Consider the following 24,413-nt stretch of genomic DNA (forward strand, 5'->3'; position numbering starts at 1 on the left):
GGTCCGGCGAGTGCGAGGCAGGGGGGCGTTCTGCCGCTCACGGGCAGCACACCACCCCATCACGAAACAGCACAGGACGAGGGCAATGACCGTGAGGCAAACCAGGTGACGGTGCCGCAGAGAAGTACCTGCTGCCAAAGCTTGAGTTCCAGAAACCACTTGATAGCGGCTTCCTGGGGAGGCACAGGCGTCCCTGCGTTGTCAGGGGCAGGCCTTCTGCCGGCGGTGCCCGACACGGCGGTGCTCAGCACCAAAGCCCGGATCAAAGCTCGCTGCTGCTGGTCATGGCTTCCTGCTAAGTAGAGTTTGGCCTTTGGGTTTGGGGTTTCTTGCCTTCGCTCGTAAAGCTAGGGAGCGAGATCCGAGAGAGGGGGAGAGTGACTGAGTGAGAGAGAGAGGGGGGAAAAGAATCCTGTTCTAATTATGTGCTTCAGTTTTCTGCGTTAGAGCATCTCCAGCCGTGTCTCCCAAACCGTTTTCAAAGGGATTTGGGGCGGTCCGAAAGTTTGGTAGGGTGAACTCATAACCATATATGATTGTTTAAATATAACCAGGGGGCAAATGCCCCTCCCCTATATCTGTATTGTAAAAAAATAAGTTTTATATGTTGTTAAAGGATTTCAATCAAGACGATTTTTATCTCATAACTCAAGGTAAAAGTTGTTTATTTGAATTGCAGTATTATTGACAAACACAAGTTTATAGCAACATGTTCAAATAGAAGCGGAATCGTAGCAAGTAGCAATAGTGAAGCTTTAATTCTATCGAATCCCAAGCAATGAAAAAGCTCTAGCTTCTTTTTTAAAATATTTCTTACTTTCGGCAAGACTTTGAATATCCCTCTCCATGTTGCACACTCATAAGAAACAAATCTATCAAATTTTGAAGTTTGTTATGTTATAATTTATGATATTTAGCAATATTTATTTTATTTATTTATTGGGACTAACATATTAATAGTAGTAAGAGTGTACAAGTTTTCATTTAACTTTGGTGTGTAGTTATTGCATGGATATTAGACAAATAACGAAGTAGCCTCTCATTGCGCTGAAATTTGGAGTTTCTCAAGATTTATCCCTCGAGGACTAGTTTTTAGAGATTGCCAAAAGGCTTTCAAAAAATGATATCAAATGAAATAAATTAAAACATGAAAGTTGTGCGGCATTTCCAAAGCTCCAAAGCTTTTGATTGCCAATTTAAACGTCTAAATCTGAGCTCCTATGCAACCAGTCCACTTTACTTGATAGAAAATAGCAAAGATTGTAAAATATACAAAAAGGGATATATATGTATATATATAATTTTTATCCAAAAAAAACAAGATCGGGCAGCTGCCCTCCCTTGCCTTAAGGGGAACTCCTCCCATGACACGAGGGAAACCAAGATGAGTCTACAATATAATGAATAACACAATACATGACACTACATATAAGTTAATACCCATTATGAAAGTAGTAACATAGACTAGTAACATATGTTACTAGTCTAAGTTACTCCCCACTATGACTAGCCTAACATAGGTAGTAACATCAACAACATGCAATGCCAACTAATCAATTTGATGACATATCATGTTATTAATTGAGAAAAGAGAGGATAGTGGTAACTAGCTATGTTACCATCACAACATAGATTCCAAGAAAGAATGGCTCTACAAAAGTAATAAATATAGCATTTTATGTTACTGCATCTATAATAGTACCAACTATGAAGGTAGTAACATAGAGTAGTAACATGTGCATGTTACTACCTAATGTTACTCTCCACTATGACTAGTCTAACACCGAAAGCAGGAACTGGCTTGCTTGAGTCCATCATACTACTAACACCTTTGCCACCAGTAACCCCACCAAAAATCCCATTCCGAGTCCGTATGATCTGGCAAATTCTATTATTGGGACAAAACTTGAGAAGAAGAAGAGAAAGAGGGACAATAAGAAGAACAAGAAGAAGGACGACGCGGAAAAAGAAGAAGATGAACTGATTTTTGGATGAGACAATGTTCCATTGAGCTACGAGCAAGTGCATTATGCCGCTCTAAACGCTCGTCTCGGTTTCGAAATGGCTAGGAGGTATTGGATGAGCCCTATATGATTATAAATAGAACCAGGGGCGGTCCGAAAGTTTGGTAGGGTGCACTCATAGCCATATATGATTGTTTAAATAGAACCATAGGCAAATGCCCCACCCCTACATCAGTATTGTAAAAAATAAGTTTTATATGTTGTTAAAGGGTTGCAATCAAGATTTTATCTCATAACTCAAGGTAAAAATTGTTTATTTGAATTGCAGTACTATTGACAAACACAAGTTTATAGAAACATGTTCAAATAGAAGCGGAATCGTACACAAGTAGCGATAGTGAAGCTTTAATTCTATCGAATCCTAAGTAATGAAAAAGATCTAGCTTGTTTTTTAAAATATTTCTTACTTTCGGCAAGACTTTGAATATCCCTCGCTCCATGTTGCACACTCATAAGAGACAAATCTATCAAAATTTAAAATTTGTTATTTCCACTTTATCACTTGCTCATAAAAGCTCGCAACAAACTACATAAGCTAAATTTACTTTCTAGAATATAGCTTATGTAGTTTGTTGCGAGCTTTTATGAGCAAGTGATAAAGTGGTGGGTAGACGTGGAAGTTTATTTCCCTGGTGTTCTGCCCTTGCCGAGTGTCCACGTTGGTTGCTATGAACATTACACCATAAATGATCTGAAATTAACTGGCGTTGGGACGATGGCGCTAGTCTTAGCCAAAAACTGTGCAAGAAAGATTGAATAAGCATTTCAGAAGCTGCATTACTATCTACTGTGTTGTCCACCAAGTGAAGAAGTGGCCGCATTACATAAAACATGTATTCTGTCGCCACCTGATGTTACCACAAGTTCTGCCAAGTCACATAGTCAAGAGACAAAACAAGCTCTAGACAGTGATGCAGGCTTAACCTCTTCCGAGATGACAAATTTTGATTCCGTTGGGCTACTGTACCCACATAGGGAATAAATTTCTGCATAAGCACTCTTCAGATAGGAACTCATCCATAGCACAGTTGCATCAGCAAGGTATCATGAATTCTAGGCAGGGAGAGAACCCTGCAGCTAACTTTCAGTAATGTGTCAACTGGGAACCCACCAAAGTCCCACTTTCACTTCATTTTATATTTTCTAGTTCAAAATTAGGGCCAAATTTTGACTAGAAAACACAATATAAACTATAAGTGCGGCTTTATTGCGATCCCACACTACAAATACTTCTCACAACAGTAGTAGTACTAATGGTAGTGGCATTGGGTTCATGGAAGCCCAGCACCTTCGAACCTCCAACAACAAAATTTCTCTCCCCGCATCAAGTGCAAGCAATGGTTCATGTGGGTATTGATCCAGGCAGTACAACTGGAAAGATGCTTGAACCAAATGAGATGGTAGTTTCTGGTGCATCCCAAGTTGACAGGAAGTCTGCTCAGAGGTTTGAATATGAAGCCAATAAGTCGATCAGGTTGTCCTAGATAAACAGCGCTATCCTTGCAACACATTTTTATCTATGTGGAATGTGGTAATAATCTTCTAATAAAGCAAACATTTGACTATGTAGACAGACTTATACTGCATTGCATCTCTGAAAATCTTTGACAACCACTTGTTGATGTTTAATTCTTGCACACTCTGACTCATGATGTCAATTACATTTTTCTTCTTAGGATAGCTCTTCTTTCTGCCCCCTGGGATGAATTTCAAAACTAGCTTATTTGATACGGTGGATCCAAGGCAATCCACCTACGGTTGATGCCCGATCTTTCACAGCGAGAACCTGGGGTAGAGAATCCTCCCAACAACGCGATGAACGCAGCCTGGAGAAGAGGGAACGAATCCAGCAAGCAACGGATCGATGAACGACCGCCTCAAACCAAGAGCTAGACAATCCTTGATGAACACAAGAACCTTCGCAGCGGATAATAATAGATAAACGGCAGCGCCGTACCCCCGGAGGGATGATACACGTGAACACACGCAATGGGGAAAACCCTAATCTTTAGTCTAAACTTGATCTATCTAAACCCTAGCCGCCCCTCCACCTTATATGAGAGGGTGGTGGCCGGCCAGCCCCCTAGTGGGCCTCTCTACCTTGGTTTGGACAGGCCCAAACCAAACTGACTCAATTTATTAAAAACCCTAATTGGTCCACATATGACCATTACCTAAACTAAGATAAATGAGCTGGTGGAGTCCTGAATCTGGGCTCCACATAGGCCTCCATGCCCGTATCATCCTCCCCCCCTTCAAGAAGCGTTGTCCCCAACGCGTGAGGGTCTTCTGGAAAAGGTGACGTGATATGAACATGACACGTCCTCGCCGTCTTCAAGTCTTGCTTGCCTTCCACACCACATCCTCCCTCGCGGCCTGCTTGACTTGATACAGCACTTGGCGCCTCCTTTCGTCTCCATATGGGCTTGTACTTTGGCGCCAACTCCTTCTTCTTGTGAGGTTTTGATGGACCCCTGTGTCGCTGCACATGACCCTGCACAAGATGTGTAATTCCTGGGCCACATAGATGTCTCACACGTCCATCCTTGCCTCGATGCATCCGCGGTGTCGCGGAAAACTGGACTGCAGTACTCCTAGCACGGTAGTGCCGCTGCCCGCTATCTCCACTGACGCGCTCGGCCACAGCCGGTCTAGGCGCCGGTTGACCGGCCCGGCCGGTCCTGGAGCCGGTCGGCCGGCCCTGGCACCGGGCTGAAACACCATCAGCAATGGCTTCTCTAACCTGCTCGCCTCCCACTCCTCCCACGCGCATCTGCGCCATATGCACTGAAACACCATCAGCGCACCCATCATCAGTCTGTGTACTGACATCAACACAAACTGGAACTGTAGCACATGCTGCAACATCCACATCAACAACTAGTGTAGCTTCATCCGGCTTGTCACCAACAAGAACTGGCTTGTCATCTACAGGCTTGGCTGAAACATCACCAACATCAATGCTCGGAACATCATGCACCTTATGCTACACATTAGGCTTGTGCAATTTCTCCTTACGCACCACTAACTCCACATCGGACTTGATATGATCATCACCCATAGGCTTCAAAGTCCGCTGTTTGCCATCATGCATAAAAGAATATGTATTTGCTCGCCCATCATGTGTCACATTGCGATCATACTCCCAAGGACGCCCAAGTAGCAATCCACACACCTCCAATGGCAACACATCGCAATCTATCTCATCAACATAATCACCAACTGTAAATGGCACATGCACCTTGTGAGTAATCTTCAGCATACCACAGCTATTCAACCACTCAAGATGTTTAGGTTCAGGAAGACGCCATGTAGACAACCCCAATGCTGCCACCATCGCCTTGCTAATGCCATTAGTACAGCTACCACCATCAACCATCAACTTGCAAGTCTTGCCCTTGATAAAGCACTGAGTCTGAAACAAACTCCACCGCTGAACCTTGTCAACTGTCGTGCAAGCATCACCTTGTACCCTCTTGAGTTGCATATTCAGCCCGCTCAATGGTACATCCTCTTCAACAGTCACAGTAGTGCTCTTGGTATCAGAGCGCCAGGTTGATCACGATGCAAGGTGTGACTATTGTCGTCAGACTGATCGATGATCTGATGGATGACGTGGTGGTGATGGAATTGTTTCTGGCGAGTTCAGAGATCAATCTGTAAGGTCAGAAGTTTGAAGGCGGCGGCTTTGGTGTAGATCAATATTTTCCGATCGTGCTAGAGATCGGAATCAGCTGGTTATTTGGATTATGTGAAAGAATTAGGCCGCACGATGTGTTTTTTCCGTTCAGATCGGTTTCCTCTCCATGTACGGGCCAGCAAGGATGGAGAATATTAGGTGGTGTTTTTACAACGAGGAAAGAAAGGAAAGCAATAATTGCATGTTAATTGGGTGTAGATCAGAATTGGTGTTGTTGCCATACGTGACTACTTTGATCGATAAAGAAAGATGGACCTGCATGCCAGGTTCGGATCGGCATAACATGTTTACATAAGAAAAGAAGTGCAAATCCGTTTTGTACAGTTAATGCAGCCAGAAAAACAAGGACAAGAGGATTTTACGGTTGGAAATTGGAAGGTTTGGAATTAGATTCGAATTTTTTTGGTGGGGCTGGTGAAAAGAAAAAGGAAAAAAAAATATTTGGTATGGATCGGATTGGAGATGTTGTGGTATGCGCTGAACGTCACACGTTTTGGGGTGCAGCTTTTTTGCACGGGCAGAAATAAGAAGAAAGAAGAAAAAATGCGAAAATAAAAGGAGACTCTGGTTTTTAGAAGATTGCATACTCGGGTGTGTTCAGCTTATTTGGATCCATGGCGTGCAGGAGTTTGTTCTGTGTGTTTTGGGTGATATGCTTGGTGCACTAGGAGGTGTTTTTAGCTTATTTGGATCCATGGCGTTCAGGAGTTTGTTCTGTGTGTTTTGGGTGATATGCATGGTGCACTTTCAGTTTGTATTTGGAGGATGCATGTGTCTCAATCAGGTTGATGGCGTCGAAGACCAAAGGGCGCCAAGGTCAAGTCAAGCTAGTCGAGAGGGAGGATGAGGTGTGGAAGACTAGCGAGGCTTGCAGATGAAGACCGGCGATGTTGCTTATCTGACACCACCATTTTTCCAGCAGACCCTCACGCGTTGGGGACAACGCTTGTTGAAGGGGGGGGAGGATGATGAGGATATCCAGGCAGCTTGGTACACTAGGACAACCCGTGTTATGATGATTAAGTCTAAGGTGTACCAGTATTTTATCATAGTATTGTTATTAGGAAATAATGTAACCAGGTCATGTGGTGGGCCAATTAGAATTTTAAGTGTGTCTGTTTGACTTGGGCATGTCCAAGTCAATTAGGTTAGGCCCAATAGGGGCTGGCCAGCCACCTCTCCCTCATATAAGGAGATGGTGCGGCCTAGGGTTTAGGGGATTAGATTGAAATCACAATTATGTAGAACTTTGAATTAATACTATCACCGTCCCTATGGGATCGGCATGCGTGACGGCGTCTTGGACGTTCGTCCGGTTATTCATCAATAAAGGCGTGATAGTTCTTGAGTCTGTCAAGGGTGATCGTGCGTGCGAGAAGGTCCTCGAACTGTCGAGGGTTATCGAGCTTGGCGTGTCTATTCTGCTTGAGGTTTGGCGTTCTTCGTCGAGTTGCTCGCCGGATTGGCGTTCCCCATCTTCAGGTTACGTGTATCGCACACGTGATTGGGAGATCCTATCGGTTACTTTGGATCTGAAGTTGCATCGTGAAAGATCGGGCCAAACAATCCGTATCATTATTGTTGACCTAACTATATTTACCTGGACTCTGAAGTGGTCGTTTAGAAGAGCTTGGGGGTCCTCTTGTGCTCCTCCAGTCATAAGGAAATGCAAGCATTAACGCTTGGGCAAAATAGTGGACGGTGGATCGGTGTACTAATAAGTTGCTCTTGCATGAGTAGCTTGAAATTTGTAGCTGGAGCAAAGTTATTGATGGAAATGGACGAGGTGGAAACACTCAAAATAAGAACAGAGAGATGTATTTTAACAACTCGGATAATGATTCCAATTTGGTTTCTCTCCCAGATATTTCGAGTTTATACTTTGTAGGTTAAGATGATGTTGCTCTGGTCCTAACCATTCTTTGGCTGACCAACTTAGTAAATCTTTAATACATACCGGGCACTTAAAGAATAACAACAGGGTAATACAAGAGAAAGATCACATAGGCTGAGATTTTAGCCTTCAGGAGTTCCATTAAGGAAAAGAAACGGCTTGAAGGACGACAAGTCATTGCATATGCATCAAAATCTTCAACACAGTCTGGTTTGCATCTCTTCCCCAACAAGCTCGAATATTTTTTCAATTCTGAAATAAATCAAGCCATCAATACTAACACCAAAGTTATATGATACAGATTAATTTTCGAAATTCAGGCTGGTCGAATTCTGATATTCTTAGTCTATAATAGCCAAAATCTGTCAATAAAGCAATTACCTACTCATCTTGATATTCACATTAGCAAGCCAAGAGGTTAAATAAACCTGTAAAACAAGCAATTAACAAGAAAGAACCCTTGTTAGATAGCATGCTGACATAGGATAACACGTTTGACCTAATCCGAAGATGGGCTTTCATCCTTTACATGAGCCAAGTTAGTGCTTAAAAGTCTATCAAATAACAGACAATTAAAGACATAAGCACCAGGACAGAGACAGTAGAGTTCTAATGTATGGAATCAATGCAACAATTTGGCAAAATTAGACCCATACCTGCAAAACCTCATGCGCTGGAGTATGGTCAGGTAGCCGTGCCTGCAAGACATCAGCCCTCCAGTTTTCAGGCAATGGGCAACTGTCTCCAGACCGAAGCTCAGTAATCAGAAATTTGTGCAATTCCCCATCATATAGCTCATCTGACCATTCTAATGAAGGATCTGGACCTTCCTTTAGGTTGATCGATAGGAATTCCAAGACAATCAGTCTCTACATTGAAAGTGATTTCCACTGTAAGGAATTCCCCAAAGAACGGAGAAAGCAGGCACGTAAAAAGAAGCAATTCCTAACTGCACAAGCGGAAAACATAGCAGGATCGAATACACTAACTGTTCCTGAGATCAACAAGCATCACCGTCTCATAAAATAATATGATGATAATACCTTCAATTGTAACTCCGAAGCAAACATCTGAACAAACTCTTGAGCAAGATCCTCTGACATAAATTCATAAGTAAAAATAAATTAGTACAAACAAAACTGTATCTTGCTGGATTAGGAACAGCCGAGCAACATAGGTTCATGTGCAGATCTGAATGTTGAGTAGCTATTTCAGAAAGGAAATTGGACATCAGAAACTAGATATTTACTAATTTAACTTGATCTAATGTGACAGCGCTACACTGAAACTATATGATAACTTACAGTTTATTTGCTAACTGTATAACACTCACTCTACTTTCCGACTAAGTTGCAGCGATTACGCAAACTATACATAATTTCTTGAATTCCTAAAAGTAAACAGAAGTTATGAATCCTGTTTTGCATAAAATAAAATGAGCAACCCACCGAATTCTGAGATGGAGATCGATTTGAATACTGGAGCTCCCCCACCATCCCCTGAATCATTCAAATCATCTTGGGAGTCGGTAAACCGGACTAGTGGGCTACTGGAAGATATTTTGGAAAAACACCGCATGGCTTGAGAAGCTTTAACCAAGTCGGACATGGCAAGGACCTAGTTCCAGGGAAATAATTGGAGAACATCGAATCAAACAACCATTCATGCCCTATGGGGTCCTGAATAAAAATAAAAGGACCTGAACAAACAGTCAAACACGGTGTTTGTATGGGCAATTGGGCATTACCATCTCCTTGTAGGTTGATAGAAGCATCTCGCGGCATTGCACCTGAACCAGCCAAAAGACACGAAAATGAGGACACCAACAAGAAATTAAAACGGGGGCCATGCTTGCTAAAGAGAGGATCGGGCCGATCGGTTACCTCCTTGTGTGCCAACTTGGCGCTTGCCCTGTCGCGGATCCCCGGCATGTCCTTGAGCACCCCCAAATCCATCCCAGACATGTAACTGACAATCCCAAGGCGGCGTCAGAAACTGGTGTCTGATGAACCTCGGAAAACCCAAGCGCCGCCGAGACGCAGAGCGAGAGAGCGGGGGACTACCTGCGGGAGAGGTGGGCGTTGACGAGCGCGGATGCGTGCGAGCGTCCGTCGGCGGCGGCGGCCAGCCACCGGGCCTTGGCGGCGAGCATGCGCGACCACTGGTTGCGCAGGTTGCGCTGCGCCGCCGGCCGCCACTGGCGCAGCGACGAGGGCGACGGGGTTGGGGAGGACGGGGACGGGTGGGCAGGGCGGCGAACTGGAGTGGCTACGCACGCCTCCATTGCTTCGTCCGCGTGCGGCGTGCCGCTGGCGCTTCTGCAGTCTAGCCTGACCGAGCCCAGCGCCGTTGCAAGCACCGCTGGCGGGGAGAGGACCAGTCGGCGAGCTAAGGTCGACCAGCTCGGCGGCGGCCGGGCGCGGAAGCGGTGGACCGGCAGCAGAGCCGGGGTACGACGCGGACGAGCGGTGTCAGACTTTCTGTTCGAAGGCTCTGCCCTGGATCGCTGTAGGCCTTTCTCTTGCTGGGCCTGGGCCGAAATTAGTAGGTTGAGTTTTGAGATGCGGGCTGGGTGATATTTCAGACCTTGGGCCACACACAATTTGCACCACTCCGATATTAGAGCATCTCTAGCAGACCCCGTAAAAACGCGAACTGAAAACACCGAGTTTAGTTCATCAAACTCGTGTTTACAGATCAGAAAATTGATAACGCGGAACAGATCTCGTGAAACAAAACTGTAAAACAGCATATTTGGGAATATGCCACTAAAGACCCACCTGCCAGTTTTTTTCCTTTTTTCCTTATTTTCCTAGTCTTCTTCTTCTCAGGCCGTTTTTTCCCAGGCCTGAAGCTCGCTCCGCCTAGCTCGCCCCACCCCGCGTCGCGCCGCCCCATGCCGCGCCACCCCGCGCCGCCCCACGCCCCGCCCCGCTCCACACCGCCGCGAGCTCACCGCCCCACGCCCCGCCCACGAGCTCGCCCCGCCCCGCGTCGCCCCACACCGTCGCGAGCTCGCCGAAATTTGGTTGGATTTTGGTGACTATACCAGCGGAAGCAGTTGACCTGATCTGAAATTTCAGCGCGCCGCGAGTAGAGGATTTTGTTCAGTTTGCTCTTTCAGCCCCTACAAATACATGCCAAGTTGGGTTTTCGAGTGCGACCTGCAATTTTTTTTTTTGGCCGAACGTGTTTACGGTTACTGATATGCGTCATTTTTTCTGAACTGAACCCGTAAATCGGCAGTTCAGTTTTCACACTTTTACGACCACCGCTAGAGATGCTCTTAGAGCATGTCTGTCAGACCCCCTAAAAGGGCCAACCCCGTAAAATAACCGCCGAAATACGAGGTAGGGATCTACCCGGCCGTCTAGCAGACCCCGTAAAACAGCCTCCCACGTCGGTTTTTTACATTTTCGGCTAGGGGGTGGCTTCTGGCTCCCTACTTGTGTGGGACGGGAGAGAAAATACAGGCGAACCCACCATCCCATTTCAGCTAGGGCGCGCGGACATTTCAGATTTTCCACCCATTTTCCACGCGCGGACAGAATATTCCGTAGGATTCTGTTTTACGGGGTCTGCTAGCTCGGACGAGTTTTCTGCCGGTGAAAAGTGAATACAAGGTCCTCTACTCGCGTTTTACGGGACAGAAAAATAGGGGGTCTATTAGACATGCTCCTAGACCTCCCAAATTCCCAATCCCGAAAGCCTGATCTACACCGCGTCCTAGTCGCGCCATCATCATGATGAGCAATCTTCCAATCCGTCTCCAACCCGAGCATGTACCTCTCGTCTTCTCTTGTCAATATATAGCTCACTTGCGCCGCTCTGTCCAGCAGTCGAGTCGAGCGCCATGGTCTTCTGCAGCTGCAAGCGATCTGCCACCGTCCACGCGACACGAGGATCATCAGCAACAATCACCAGCATCGGCAGCACGGCGGACTACGAGTACGACCACGACCACGCGTCAAGCCTCGGCAAGGGCAACTTCGGCGTCGTCGTCAAGGCGCGCCACCGAGCCACGGGAAACGCCGTCGCAATCAAGTCCCTCAGCTGCACTGACGACGACACCGCCACCGACGCCGGCCAGATGCTCCTGCGCGAGGCCCGCTTCCTGGCCGAGGCCTCCAGCGGGAACCCTCACGTCGTCGGCTCCCACGGGCTCGTGCTCGACCCGGACACCAGCAACCACTGCCTCGTAATGGAGTACGTCGGGCCGAAGAACCTCGCCGAGTTCCTGTCGGGCAGGCCGCCCCTCCCAGAGGCCACCGTGCGCGCCTTCATGCGGCAGCTCCTCGCCGGGGCCGACACGATGCACAAGCGCCGCATCGTCCACCGCGACATCAAGCCGGCAAACGTCCTCGTCGGGGAGGACGAAGAGACGGTCAAGATCGGCGACCTCGGGCTGGCCATGTCCCTGGCGACGGAGCGGCAGCCGTACGGCAAGACCGGCACGGCGTCCTACATGGCGCCCGAGGTGCTCCTGGGGAAGCCGGACTACGACGGGCGGGTGGACGCGTGGTCGCTCGGGTGCGTCATGGCCGAGATGCTCACCGGCGGCGAGACGCTGTTCGAGTTCAAGGGCGACGATGGGCGCCAGCTCCTAAGCATCTTCTCCGTGCTCGGGGTGCCGGACTGGCCGGGGGTCACGTCGTCCCTGCTAGGGCGGCAGCGGCCGGACGACAGCCGCCTGCGGGAGCTGTTCCCGGTCGAGACGCTGTCCGAGGACGGGTTCCAGGTCTTGGAAGGGCTGCTGGCGTGTAACCCTAGAAAGCGGCTGACGGCGGCCGCGGCTCTCAAACTCCCATGGTTCTCGGCGTCTGCTCCTCGTCCAGCCGCTGCTGCAAAGGTCAGCACGTTTGCATTGCTGAGGAAGAAGGTGGAGGCGGCATTGCCCGTAAGGAAGGGGTTGAGGGCCAAGATCATCCAACCCGAGAAGAAAACTGATATACCATTTGGATCAATTGTAACAAAACTAGTGCAACATATTCGATTGGTAAGATAGGCACCACATGAGCAGAGGTCGACGGCTCAAGACCAATACATGGTGGCAAAAACATGCATGTCGCATCTTTCACGCAGTGTGCCTTTGCAAGGCAGATCTGGCATGACCTTCTCTCATGCACCTGTTAGCATCAGATTTGACTTATGTGTACCTATAATTAACCGTGTTACGGAGTTGTACCTATACGCTACGACAGGGCGGTAAGCTCTGTCAGCAACTCAAACATTGTTGTGATCATCTACGAGAAATATATACATGAGTCGGCCGCCCCACGAGGGTTCTGCCGTTCCCCTAACCAATCTCAACCCTAAATTTTACGCGCATTGCTCTCTAGCCCTGCATGTTGCAGCCTGCAGCACATAATACATGGTAGAGATGTACCCAAGCTTTCTCCAGCAATTACATATAAAACAAATAAGTTAATCAAGATTTTCAAACTCGTTCTCTCCGGTGACACAATTTTGTAATTTTCTAAAGGCAGCCGCAGACACCTAACTATAAACATGTAAATACCAACGAAAAACAATCCCATAATTTTGAGTTGCAATGTAATTAACCAACATCGGTAAGGGGACTAACACTAACATTTCAGAGAAAAGCAGCTTGGTCTACATTGCTCGGGAGCCAAGAGTACGAATCACAATTTGAGTAGGCAGCAGCTAGAGCAGATATTGCAACAACCATCCTCGCGACAACCTTGAGAAAAATCCAAATCGATCTAGCAAACCAAAAGATATGAAGGAGCATACATAGAGAAAAAAAACAGGAGACCTGCACGTCTTTGTATTAAGCTTTAAGAGAAGAAGCAACGCCATAGATTGGCTACAACAGGAGCATCAGTTAAAATGCATAGCCAAACAGGGAAATGGTCCAATGGAGTAGGATATTACGCACCTCAACTCAGAGCACCCTGCTTATGCCAATAGGCAGCAACAGGAGCATCATGGGCTCACAATACATATGATTAATTCACTCTGAAAGAATGAGGGCAGAAAACAATACAGCTTAAGATTTCTCTGATATATACAACAAACCTGGACCAGAAAGTATCCACACTACTGATACATGAATGCACTGCTTATTTAAGCCAGAGATTTTAACCAAAGTTCGCAAGAATGATCTATAGACACAGCCGGGTACATGTGACAGGGAACCAACGTCTAGGCGCTGCCACGAGCAGCCTCCTGGAGATACTTGACAGCACTGTCGTAGTTCACAAAACCCATGAACCAGAACTCATGGTTATCAAGAGAAACGACCTGGATGTACCTCTCTGCAGGGTTCTGTTGACTTGCGGTGGGAGTGACTGATCTCAGGTGAGGTACAGGTAGAACTACCTGTAAACGCATTGCAGATATGAATATGATCAGGTCCAGTGTGATACGAAGAACGCGGTTGTTTTTTTCAGTGTGGATGATCCAGATGAGCAACAAAAATGAACAATGTTTCCATGTCTTCTTCAATACTAGTAGTATGGAGTTTGCAGATTAGCAAACCATTTCAGATCATTTTCTCTGTCAAATCAGACAGAGCTTGACAATGTTTCCATGCCTTCAATACTAGTAGTATGGTATTTGCGGGTTAGCAAACCATTTCAGATCGTATGCTACGTCAAATGGGACAGAGTTTGACGCTGATAACATGCCTCTAGTGGTATGGAATCAAATGGGACAGAGTTTGAGAACGTTTCCATGCCTTCCTCACTACTACTCCCTCCGTTCGTATTTAACTGACGCTAATTGGAACCAACACCAGGCACAGTAGCTTGTGTAGGTGCGTCGATTAATACAGAACAGAGGTATGAAGAATGCTCAATTCTAGTCCAAACTCAGTTAAAATGCATAGCTGGTGCACATTCCGACGAGAAAAAGAAAAGCCACCGTACCTTGTAGATGGAGGAGGCGGTCTTGTTATCCTCTGCGACATACGCCACCGGGCTGTCACTGCAAAACGCAAGCTTGGCGGTGGAGACGTACAAGACCCCCATTATCGGACCATGGGAGGTTGAGAGGTAGCACGCGTAGGCCTTCTTGAGCTTCTCGTCGGGCGAGCACTCGAAGGTCTGCTGGAATATCTTGTCGTATCCGCCTTCCGATATGACCTTGGATATCTGGGCGATCCTCCCCATTGCGGCGTCCGTTATGCTAGGGCCGGTTTTCACTGCAGAAGTCCGCGCGAGTTCATGGGTCAACGTGTATGTGCAGGTGCTATTTTTAGATGAAAAAATGTATGAACTGAAAAAATGTCCACATGATGCAGCGTGCTATATATATAGGATAGTGTGGTTGGGAATTACAATTGAACAGTCATGATACAGCGTGGCTGTGGTTGGGACTTGGGAATTGGGGAACTCACAGTGCTGCCAGACGTCGCCGGCGATGCCCTCGGTCTTGCGCGCGGCCTCGGTGAACCTCTTCCCCGCCTGGCCGAACATGTCAGATTCTCCCTGGCGCCTGCAGCAAACAATCCCCCCAAACACCAAAACGATCAGCACAAACACTAGTCATCAAATTCAGCCCCGGAACAAGAGCAGAAGAAGCAGCAAAAGAGCAGGACGGCAGGAGATAGCTAGGCGACTGACTCTTGGGGGGCGGTCCGGCCGACGGCGAAGGCATGACGTAGGGGTTGGTGCCCGCGGGCGCCACGACCGGCGGCGGCGGCGTCGCGAGGTCCTCCGGGGACATGCGCGGGTAGGCAGAGTCCTCCGACGGCGGCGCTGGCGCGCGGGCGACGTCGTGGTTGGGATCCATGGGCGATCGGCGGGAGGGAAGAGGAAGCGGGGATCGGGGAGAATTGAGCAGCAGCAGCGTGCAGAGTTGACGGCAAGGAGAGGGACGCGGTGGGGGCGCGACACGTCGAAGCAATCAAGCGCGTGAGAATATAAGCGTCCAACTGGCACAAGTAACCGACACGCTCAGGCACAGCCGCGTCGACACAGCGTGGACTGACGGACGTCGGCTGCCGCGCGCCATCAACGGCTCAACGGCCTCAACCTGCACACAACTGGACTAGTTTTATTTCTGCCTGTCAGTTGCACACTATTACACTAGTATAGTTATATGCAAGGTTAGTTGCATGGGCGAATTAGCTGACTACTGATGAAGTGATGAGCCTCTTTTTCAGAGACTCACAGCTGAAACATACAGAGTAATACTAATTTGACAGACGAGGTACTGGTAGACAAGGAAAACAATACAAAGGTGTGACTGAATCGGCATTCGTCCACGCACCAAAGAAGCAACACCAAGACGCACGCAATTTCTGACGATCCATGCCAAGAATCTTAACTTATAATCTACCTATTAGTATATACTAGGACAATGCCCGCGCGTTACTGCGGAAAGCGAAATAGAAGATTACATATTCCATCCTCCTCTGTAAATAGACCTATCAAAGAAACTTCCCTGGCATGAAGAGTATCGTCCTTGATTTATGTTCTTGGTCACCACCAACTTGCGCCGTCTCCTTCATGTCCTTCATGTGCACGCCGGCTGCTGCTTCTTGGTCGACCAAACGAAACGCCTTGTAAGCCTTGGTTGAAACGCCGTGCCAGAACCTGACGAAGAGCCATCCCTGAACCCCATGAAGCGACATCCGGACTTGATGCCGCTGGCGGCCGTCTGCAGCACCAGCCTGATCAGGGGCGCAGGTCCCGTCTTCCTTCTTGGTGGCCGAGTTGAAGAGGATGCTACCGATGGAAAACTCATCGAAGGATGTGGTGAGGAGCATGAGCAACGATCGACGTACCCGTATCGGACAACGTGCCGAGGCCAGCTAGCTAGGGTTGGGTACCGTTGTTGGATTGGTCAATCCATCGAGGACACAAAGATAGTTACATGCGCGGGGAGCGGTAGGGTTGTACATGATATACACCAGAGACCGGGCGACACAGATACTGTCCGATTAGGTTCAGTCTGCAAATCTCGTTTATTCGATTCCTTCTCGGTTTGGCCCATGGTCTTCACTTCTTGTACCACGTAAGGACGCGGCGGATGGACGCGATTTGACGACCAGGTATGGGAGGACGGACACGATTGTACGGCGCGCCAAACCAAACTAAACCACATAAACACTTTACTTTTATTATTAGGTAAAGATAGCACATTTGCCCGTGTCTTACGACCAGGTATGGGAGTAATAATTTTTTTTGGCCCATGTGCAGCAAGAAATACAAAAAGAAGCTACTGTTCGCAGGGGTTTGGAATTAAATCTCAAATGAGCACTAATCTTCATTAGATGATTCTCATAATTCAATTCGGGACAGGATAATTAAATATAGTCAGAATGGTATTATGGAGTCGGTTTCAACTTTCAATCATTGCAATGCCACAACTATCTCCCACCTCCACCAGGCCGAGCGCGCCGCGCGAGCTTCCTGTACGCAGGAGAGTCATCCGGCAGCTCGCGGTATGTGCCCAGCGTGCCGGTCAACGTCCTTCCCCGTCACCACAAGCTCCCGCCTGGTTCCGCCACAGCCGCACTGCCCAACTTTGTCTCGAGTCTCGACCCGCAGGCTCTGCCTCCCCTCGCCGTCCTCCTCCACACTCTGCGCCAGGTTCCGTGGCAGTGTGGCACACATTTGCCCGTGCGTTCTGAACCTCTCTTTAGCTCTCTGGTCTCGAAGGGCTATATATATAGATCTGGTCCAAACATCTGCGTATGCGTCTCGGATACCAACCAATTGTGGCGCTGCTTATTATTTTCCAACCCAGCTTGCTGATATTTCAGAAAATTTGATCTATATGAACCAGTGAAAAAGACTATAACAAAGCAAGGTGGGACTAAAATAAACCTCCTTTTAACCTTTATCGTATTGGCAGGTCTACGGAACAATCGATACATACGTCCAGCAGCAGAAAGCCCATAATAAGCTGATCATCCCATATGAGCAGCCCATGCATGCAGCCTGCAGGGAATCGTTTGGGCTGCTGGAGCCCAGGACAGCCACGGGACGGAGGGATCGAACGATGTTTGGGCTGCTGGACAACCACGCGACGGAGAGATCGAACGCGACGGAGGGATCGAGCTCGTTTTTGTGCAACCACTAAACGAACCGTTACGTTAACATGGGCGGTGGCATTCTCCGTAAATTCAACTGAAAACAAAGGGTAACTTAAAAACGGACGAAAATTTTGGGGAGAAACCTTACTTCCTTTATTAGTAGGTAAAGACTAAAAGCACAATACAGGGGTCTAAAATACAGGCACCACCTGATTCCACATTCCACATAGACAAAAAAAAGTTTTAACCATTGATTATAAACTTTAATGGTTAAGATTTACAAGATAATGCGTAAAAATATTTTGGTTAACAGGTACAAAATAAGTCCAATGCAGGTATATGTTATGGGTTATAAGAAAGTTACGCAACCAAGCTCAGCAGGAAAAAACAAAAAGAACGAGCTCAATAAGGCGTGTTGTTAGGTGTCCAACTTTTTAGGGAGTCCGTCCCATCACGTCTTAAATAGGGAAATCCAATTTATATCTCGGCTACAAATGAATATGTTGTGTGTAAACACATTTTAAACTGTCAAAAATATTGAAATACTTTTTTTTTACATATACATCTAGATATTCTATGTTTGTACATAACTTACGAGAAAATAATATTTGTACATGTTGGACTAGCGTGTCAAGATCTTTCCGTGCTGTGAAAAGTCATTGTCATATACGGCCGCATGCTAGAAGTAGATATGCAAGTCTTCTACAAAGATCAATAGGCAATGTTTTTTTCCTATTCAATACTACGTAGTGTTGAATATGAACTTGTACAAAGGAAATACATGGACATGACATGATAAGTACATGTTGATTGTAGAATAAATTTGGGATGTACAAAAATATATAAATATAAATCTCCTACTTCCAACGAGGAGGACGGAGCGCAAGCGCAGTGGCGGGCCCATACTCGATTTATCAGGTCGGGCGACCTTCGTGGGAGCCTTCCAACAGCGAGCAGAGAGGCAGGCAACAGAAAGGGCGGAAGTGGAGAAGATTTGAAAAGGAAAGAGGAGAAGAATATTTGAATTTAAATTTTAAATTTGCGGCCAGTTTGGTAACTTTTAAATGTATGAGTAACTTCTCTGAAAAAATATGCATCCCAGAGACAGATTATCCCAGACGGGACATGCTACTTTTTTTTACAAAAATGCCATTGAAAAACTGATGAAGACATGCTTAAAGCGTTTATTTTACCCATGGAATTTATTAGCATATCATTTACTATGATTATGGAATTGTACTAATCCATCCTTTCACAATTAGTCTGTATTCTAGACTTAGTCAAAGTCAAACTTTGCAATATTTGACTAAATATTTAGAAAGAATATAAACATTTGTAATGCAAAAGTTATATCGAGCTTGAAAAAAAAGGCTATACCAATATAATTGACATAAGCTATATATTTATGTTATATGAATTTGCTCTTATGGTTGTTAATATTTTTAAGATATTTTTAATCAAACTTCATAAGTTTGACTTAAAAAACCCTAGAACGCCAGATAACTAAAAGAAGGAGGGAGTGCATTAGAACACGCAATACACACTATTAAATTATTTCCGGACATATTTTAGATTATGTCGTCGCATTTGCGAGGGCCGCCATGCTAGTTGGGAAAAAAAACAAAAAACTCCAAAAGGTAAATCATTTAAACAAGATATTTCCAGAAACAGCAGAGCGTGTGGTATCGACCTAGCCAGCATTCTTCAGTGCATAGACCTATACCACCAAAGGAACAGCTCAACTAACACAACTGGAACTTGCAAAGAGCGTAACAAAGTATGCCCTCACTTCCCACTGCAAACACTCACAAGGCAAAGAAGAAACCTGAAAAAATGTTAGAAGAAATCCGGTGGATTCATTCCTTGCAAGTTTTCTAGCTTCGCATAGAAAGAAGGAGAATGAGATTGTGCATTGTGTCAATTTCAATGAAATGGTTCGCAGTCTTCCTGCTGCCACTGCGAGAAAATTACTATGTGATGCACTTCTGCTCTTGCAAGGTTGCAAGCACTCTTCACATATTGACATGCACAAGTACATGAAGGATTTGAAGGAAACCTAGAACTAATTTGGCAAAATGATATGGGAGAGAGTTGAAGAAACCATAGTACTTGCAAAAAAAAAAACTAGAATTAATTTGGCAGACTATCGATCAATAAGGTTCTAGGTAGTCACATAATTTAAATTTTTGAGCCTGTACTTAAGTTCATAACAAAAAAAAAAAATTGTGCATGTCATTAGCAGCTCTTTCCAGCTTATGTTCCTATTTTATAGTTTTTCTGATAATGTTTCTAACAGTATATCTGCACTCGTGCATCTACGGTTTGAACTGAGCAATGTGGTCCAAACGAGCTGCTCATTTGATAGTGATCAGATAGATGTAATCTTGTAGGTCATTGTAGTAAAGTCTAAGAAGAAGAAATGAAATGAATATGTAATCAACTGACATGAGATACCACTGATCAAACACCTTCAACTAAAGAGGTGATATGAACATGTGGAGCAACTGGTTATGGGCAAGTATGAACAACTGTCAGACTAGATATCAACATCACGATCAGGGGCCAGTCTATATATTTCACTTCACTAGGATGTCATCAAGCAGGCCAGTATGGCAGCACACTGTGATGTCCAAGGCTCCAAGCACCCAAAGCAAACACTACCAACAAGTGGCAAACTGATGGCCCAAGAGAAATCTAATCAATATCACACTGTTTGGCCTTTCAGTGGCAGCATTACATGTTCTGAGCTCATGGCACTGTCCCTTGCCAACTTGCTATAATAGGTACTCTTAAGCTGAATGATGCTTCTCTTCCTCCTGACCTATAAAATCCATCAGCTGAGCCCCGTCACCTCATCAGTGCATCCAAACAGGCTAAAGTAGCACTACTACACCTAGCCAAGAAAGAAAAGATGCAATGGAGACTACATGACACGAGATGCTGGACTGGAGACAGGAAGACATGCATGGAGCAGATCATGGGCTGAAGAAACAGCGACATCTGTCAAGCAAGTTAACTCAGGCAGAGGCACACCATCTGACTGATCAGCATTAAATCTGGGACAGAAGGTTCAACCGGTCAGACCATGAACGATTTCCTGGTCATTATTATGACATGTTTTCTTTTTCTTTCAGCTCGTCAAGGGCCAATTCGGACCTCCCAATAACAGCACAGTCAGCGACTCTGATGATATCTCAACTGGATACATCCATATCTGAAGAACGGAATAGATAATGGCATTGTCCCTCACCAGCTTTACCATGCCGACAGCTGATATGAGAGCAAACCAATGATTTGATGCTACCGCTATTGGCTCCGGCATGCACCAAACACTTGGCCCCGGCACAAATTAATCATGCAGCAACACTGCATGCGCCGATCCCATGGCCTTGTCCCTTGCCAACTCTTCTCAATGACAACAACTCTTCACCTTCACGACGCCCTTCCCCTTGCCTATAAATTCAGCGAGTGGCTAATCTCAATGCCATCAGTTCCTCATCCACCACCAACCGAGCATAACAACACCCATACCTCACTTCTGTAGAAGCTCAAAAGCAAGACCAGAACCAACCATGGTCAGCGCCAATAGACTTGCTCAATTGGCAAAGAAGTGGCAGAGGATGGCGGCACTTGGGAGGAAGAGGGTCACAGCGACAACCAAAGAAGATGAAGAATCATGTTCCTCAGTAGCGGTCAAGGGCCACTGCATCATGTACACGGCTGACGGGAGGCGTTTCGAGGTGCCATTGGTGTACCTCAGCACAACTGTGTTTAGCGAGCTCCTGAGGATGTCCCAGGAGGAGTTTGGCTTCGCAAGTGATGGCAAGATCACACTGCCTTGTGATGCCACAGTGATGGACTATGCCATGTGTTTGCTCGGCAGAAATGCATCTGCTGAAGTCGAGAAGGCCTTGCTGAGCTCAATGGTGACATCTTGCCACTACGGTGTTTCTGTGATGCCAACTGCTGGAGCCAGACAGCAAATTTGCTGTTAGTAAACCCTGAAAAACACACAGAGACCATGTTGTATTCTGTTGTTGTAGTTTATACCTGGATAGTGTAAGAGAGTTAGATAGTTAGATAGTTAGATAATAGGCAGTAGGAAAAGGAACATGTTATGTAGAAACCTGAAATAATGTTAAAAGAAATCCAGTGGATTAATTCCTTGCAAGTTTTCCAGCTTGGCATAGATAGAAGGAGAATGAAATTGTGCATTGTGTCAGTTTCAATGAAATGGTTCGCAGTCTTCCTGCTGCCACTGTGAGAAAATATACTATGTGCACTTCTGCTCTTGCAAAGGTTGCAAGCACTCTTCACATATTGACATGCACAAGTACATGAAGGATTTGAAGGAAACCTAGAACTAATTTGGCAAAATGATATGGGAGAGAGTTGAAGAAACCCTAGTACTCGCAAAAAAACTAGAATTCATATGGCAGACTATCAATCAATAAGGTTCTAGGAAGTCACATAATTTAAAATTTTGAGCCTGTACTGAAGTTCATAACAAAAAAAAAAGATGTATGCATGTTCTTAGCAGCTCTTTCCAGCTTATGTTCCTATTTTATAGTTTTTCTGATAATGTTTCTAACACTATATCTGCACTCGTGCATCTAAGGTTTGAACTGAGCAATGTGATCCAAACGAGATGCTCATTTGATAGTGATCAGATAGATGTAATCTTGTAGGTCACTGTAGTAAAGTCTAAGAAGAAGAAATGAAATGAATATGTAATCAACTGACATGAGATACCACTGATCAAACACCTTCAACTAAAGAGGTGATATGAACATGTGGAGCAACTGGTTATGGGCAAGTATGAACAACTGTCGGGCTAGATATCAACATCACCATCAGGGGCCAGTCTATATATTTCACTTCACTAGGATATCATCAAGCAGGCCAGTATGGCAGCACACTGATGTCCAAGGCTCCAAGCACCCAAAGCAAACACTGCCAACAAGTGGCAAACTGATGGCCCAAGAGAAATCTAATCAATATCACACTGTTTAGCCTTTTTCACTGGCAGCATTACATGTTCTGAGCTCATGGCACTGTCCCTTGCCAACTTGGTATGATAGCTGCTCTTAAGCTGATTGATGCTTCTCTTCCTCCTGACCTATAAATCCATCAGCTGAGCCCCATCACCTCATCAATTCATCCACAGGCTAAAATAGCACTACTACACCTAGCCAAGAAAGAACCAATGCAATGGAGACCACGTGACACGAGATGCTGGACTGGAGACAGGAGGACATGCATGGAGCAGACCATGGGCTGAAGAAACAGCGACATCTGTCAAACAAGTTAACTCAGGCAGAGGCACACCATCTGACTGATCAGCATCAAATCTGGGACAGAAGGTTCAGCCACAACCGGTCAGACCATGAACGAGTTCCTGGTCATTATTCCGACACGTTTTCTTTTTCTTTCAGCTCGTCAAGGGCCAATTCGGACCTCCCAATAACAGCACAGCCAGCGACTCTGGTGATATCTCAACTGAATACATCCATATCTGAAGAACGGAATAGATAATGGCATTGTCCCTCACCAGCTTTACCATGCCGACAGCTGATATGAGAGCAAACCAATGATATGATGCTACCGCTATTGGCTCCGGCATGCACCAAACACTTGGCCCCGGCACAAATTAATCCAAATTAATCATGCAGCAACACTGCATGCGCCGATCCCATGGCCTTGTCCCTTGCAAACTCTTCTCAATGACAACAACTCTTCACCTTCACGACGCCCTTCCCCTTGCCTATAAATTCAGCGAGTGGCTAATCTCAATGCCATCACTTCATCAGCTCATCAACCACCAAGTGAGCATAACAACACCCATACCTCACTTCTGTAGAAACTCAAAAGCAAGACCAGAACCAACCATGGTCAGCGCCAAGAGACTTGCTCAATTGGCAAAGAAGTGGCAGAGGATGGCGGCACTTGGGAGGAAGAGGGTCACAGCGACAATCAAAGAAGATGAAGAATCATGTTCCTCAGTAGCGGTCAAGGGCCACTGCATCATGTACTCGGCTGACGGGAAGCGTTTCGAGGTGCCATTGGTGTACCTCAGCACAACTGTCTTTAGCGAGCTCCTGAGGATGTCCCAGGAGGAGTTTGGCTTTGCAAGTGATGGCAAGATCACACTGCCTTGTGATGCCACAGTGATGGACTATGCCATGTGTTTGCTCGGCAGAAATGCATCTGCGGAAGTCGAGAAGGCCTTGCTGAGCTCAATGGTGACATCTTGCCACTACAGTGTTTCTGTGATGCCAACTGCTGGAGCCAGACAGCAAATTTGCTGTTAGTAAACCCTGAAAAACACACAGACCATGTTGTTGTATTCTGTTTGTTGTAGTTTATACCTGGATAGTGTTAGAGAGTTAGATAGTTAGATAATAGGCAGTAGGAAAAGGAACATGTTATGTAAAAGCCTTTTGATCATGCAAGCAACTGGTACATGGTCAATCAGCACTAGCCATCATTGTTTTACTTAGATTTACATTGAAGACAATGATAAATACGGCTCTTCTTCTAAATGTGAATAGTTTCATACTGCTGCACAGGCAATATAGAACAAGTTTCTGTACAATCTAGCGTGTAAGTTCGGGCCTTTAAAAAATATCATAGACTCTGAGAAAGTGCACATGAAAATACATCTGATCTAAATAGTTGCTCGTAATTTCCAATCTTTGATTCTCGTAAAAAAAATCACTTACCGCGACATAGATAGCAGTATTACTTTCCTAATGTGTGGTTTCCCTATTTGTTACATATTTAAATAAC

At 45.9% G+C, this 24,413-nt stretch overlaps 5 protein-coding genes across 5 annotated transcripts; 3 read left to right on the forward strand and 2 right to left on the reverse strand.

Moving 5' to 3' along the window:
* Nucleotides 1-7,542: 7,542 nt before the first annotated feature.
* On the reverse strand, nucleotides 7,543-9,902 carry LOC124689087. The gene is made up of 8 exons (XM_047222684.1): nucleotides 9,682-9,902; nucleotides 9,502-9,586; nucleotides 9,366-9,407; nucleotides 9,067-9,235; nucleotides 8,662-8,714; nucleotides 8,275-8,487; nucleotides 8,000-8,046; nucleotides 7,543-7,870 (listed from the first exon to the last, which is right to left on the reverse strand). The coding sequence occupies exons 1-8, from the start codon at nucleotides 9,900-9,902 to the stop codon at nucleotides 7,816-7,818; spliced, it is 885 nt and encodes a 294-aa protein (XP_047078640.1). The 3' UTR covers nucleotides 7,543-7,815.
* A 1,569-nt stretch (nucleotides 9,903-11,471) lies between these two features.
* Nucleotides 11,472-12,623, forward strand: LOC124691146 (putative cyclin-dependent kinase F-2). The gene has a single exon (XM_047224420.1). The coding sequence runs from the start codon at nucleotides 11,472-11,474 to the stop codon at nucleotides 12,621-12,623; it is 1,152 nt and encodes a 383-aa protein (XP_047080376.1).
* An 879-nt stretch (nucleotides 12,624-13,502) lies between these two features.
* On the reverse strand, nucleotides 13,503-15,434 carry LOC124689088 (GEM-like protein 1). The gene is made up of 4 exons (XM_047222685.1): nucleotides 15,201-15,434; nucleotides 14,979-15,076; nucleotides 14,509-14,783; nucleotides 13,503-13,960 (listed from the first exon to the last, which is right to left on the reverse strand). The coding sequence occupies exons 1-4, from the start codon at nucleotides 15,371-15,373 to the stop codon at nucleotides 13,784-13,786; spliced, it is 723 nt and encodes a 240-aa protein (XP_047078641.1). The 5' UTR covers nucleotides 15,374-15,434; the 3' UTR covers nucleotides 13,503-13,783.
* Nucleotides 15,435-21,179: 5,745 nt separating this feature from the next.
* LOC124689089 (auxin-responsive protein SAUR36-like) lies at nucleotides 21,180-21,662 on the forward strand. Its single transcript, XM_047222686.1, has one exon. The coding sequence runs from the start codon at nucleotides 21,197-21,199 to the stop codon at nucleotides 21,617-21,619; it is 423 nt and encodes a 140-aa protein (XP_047078642.1). The 5' UTR covers nucleotides 21,180-21,196; the 3' UTR covers nucleotides 21,620-21,662.
* A 1,666-nt stretch (nucleotides 21,663-23,328) lies between these two features.
* Nucleotides 23,329-24,095, forward strand: LOC124689090 (auxin-responsive protein SAUR36-like). Its single transcript, XM_047222687.1, has one exon. It carries the CDS (start codon nucleotides 23,348-23,350, stop codon nucleotides 23,933-23,935), a length of 588 nt encoding a protein of 195 aa, XP_047078643.1. The 5' UTR covers nucleotides 23,329-23,347; the 3' UTR covers nucleotides 23,936-24,095.
* The last annotated feature ends 318 nt before the right edge of the window (nucleotides 24,096-24,413 follow it).

This window comes from Lolium rigidum, chromosome 2, assembly GCF_022539505.1.
Source record: "Lolium rigidum isolate FL_2022 chromosome 2, APGP_CSIRO_Lrig_0.1, whole genome shotgun sequence".
NCBI classification, from domain to species: domain Eukaryota; kingdom Viridiplantae; phylum Streptophyta; class Magnoliopsida; order Poales; family Poaceae; genus Lolium; species Lolium rigidum.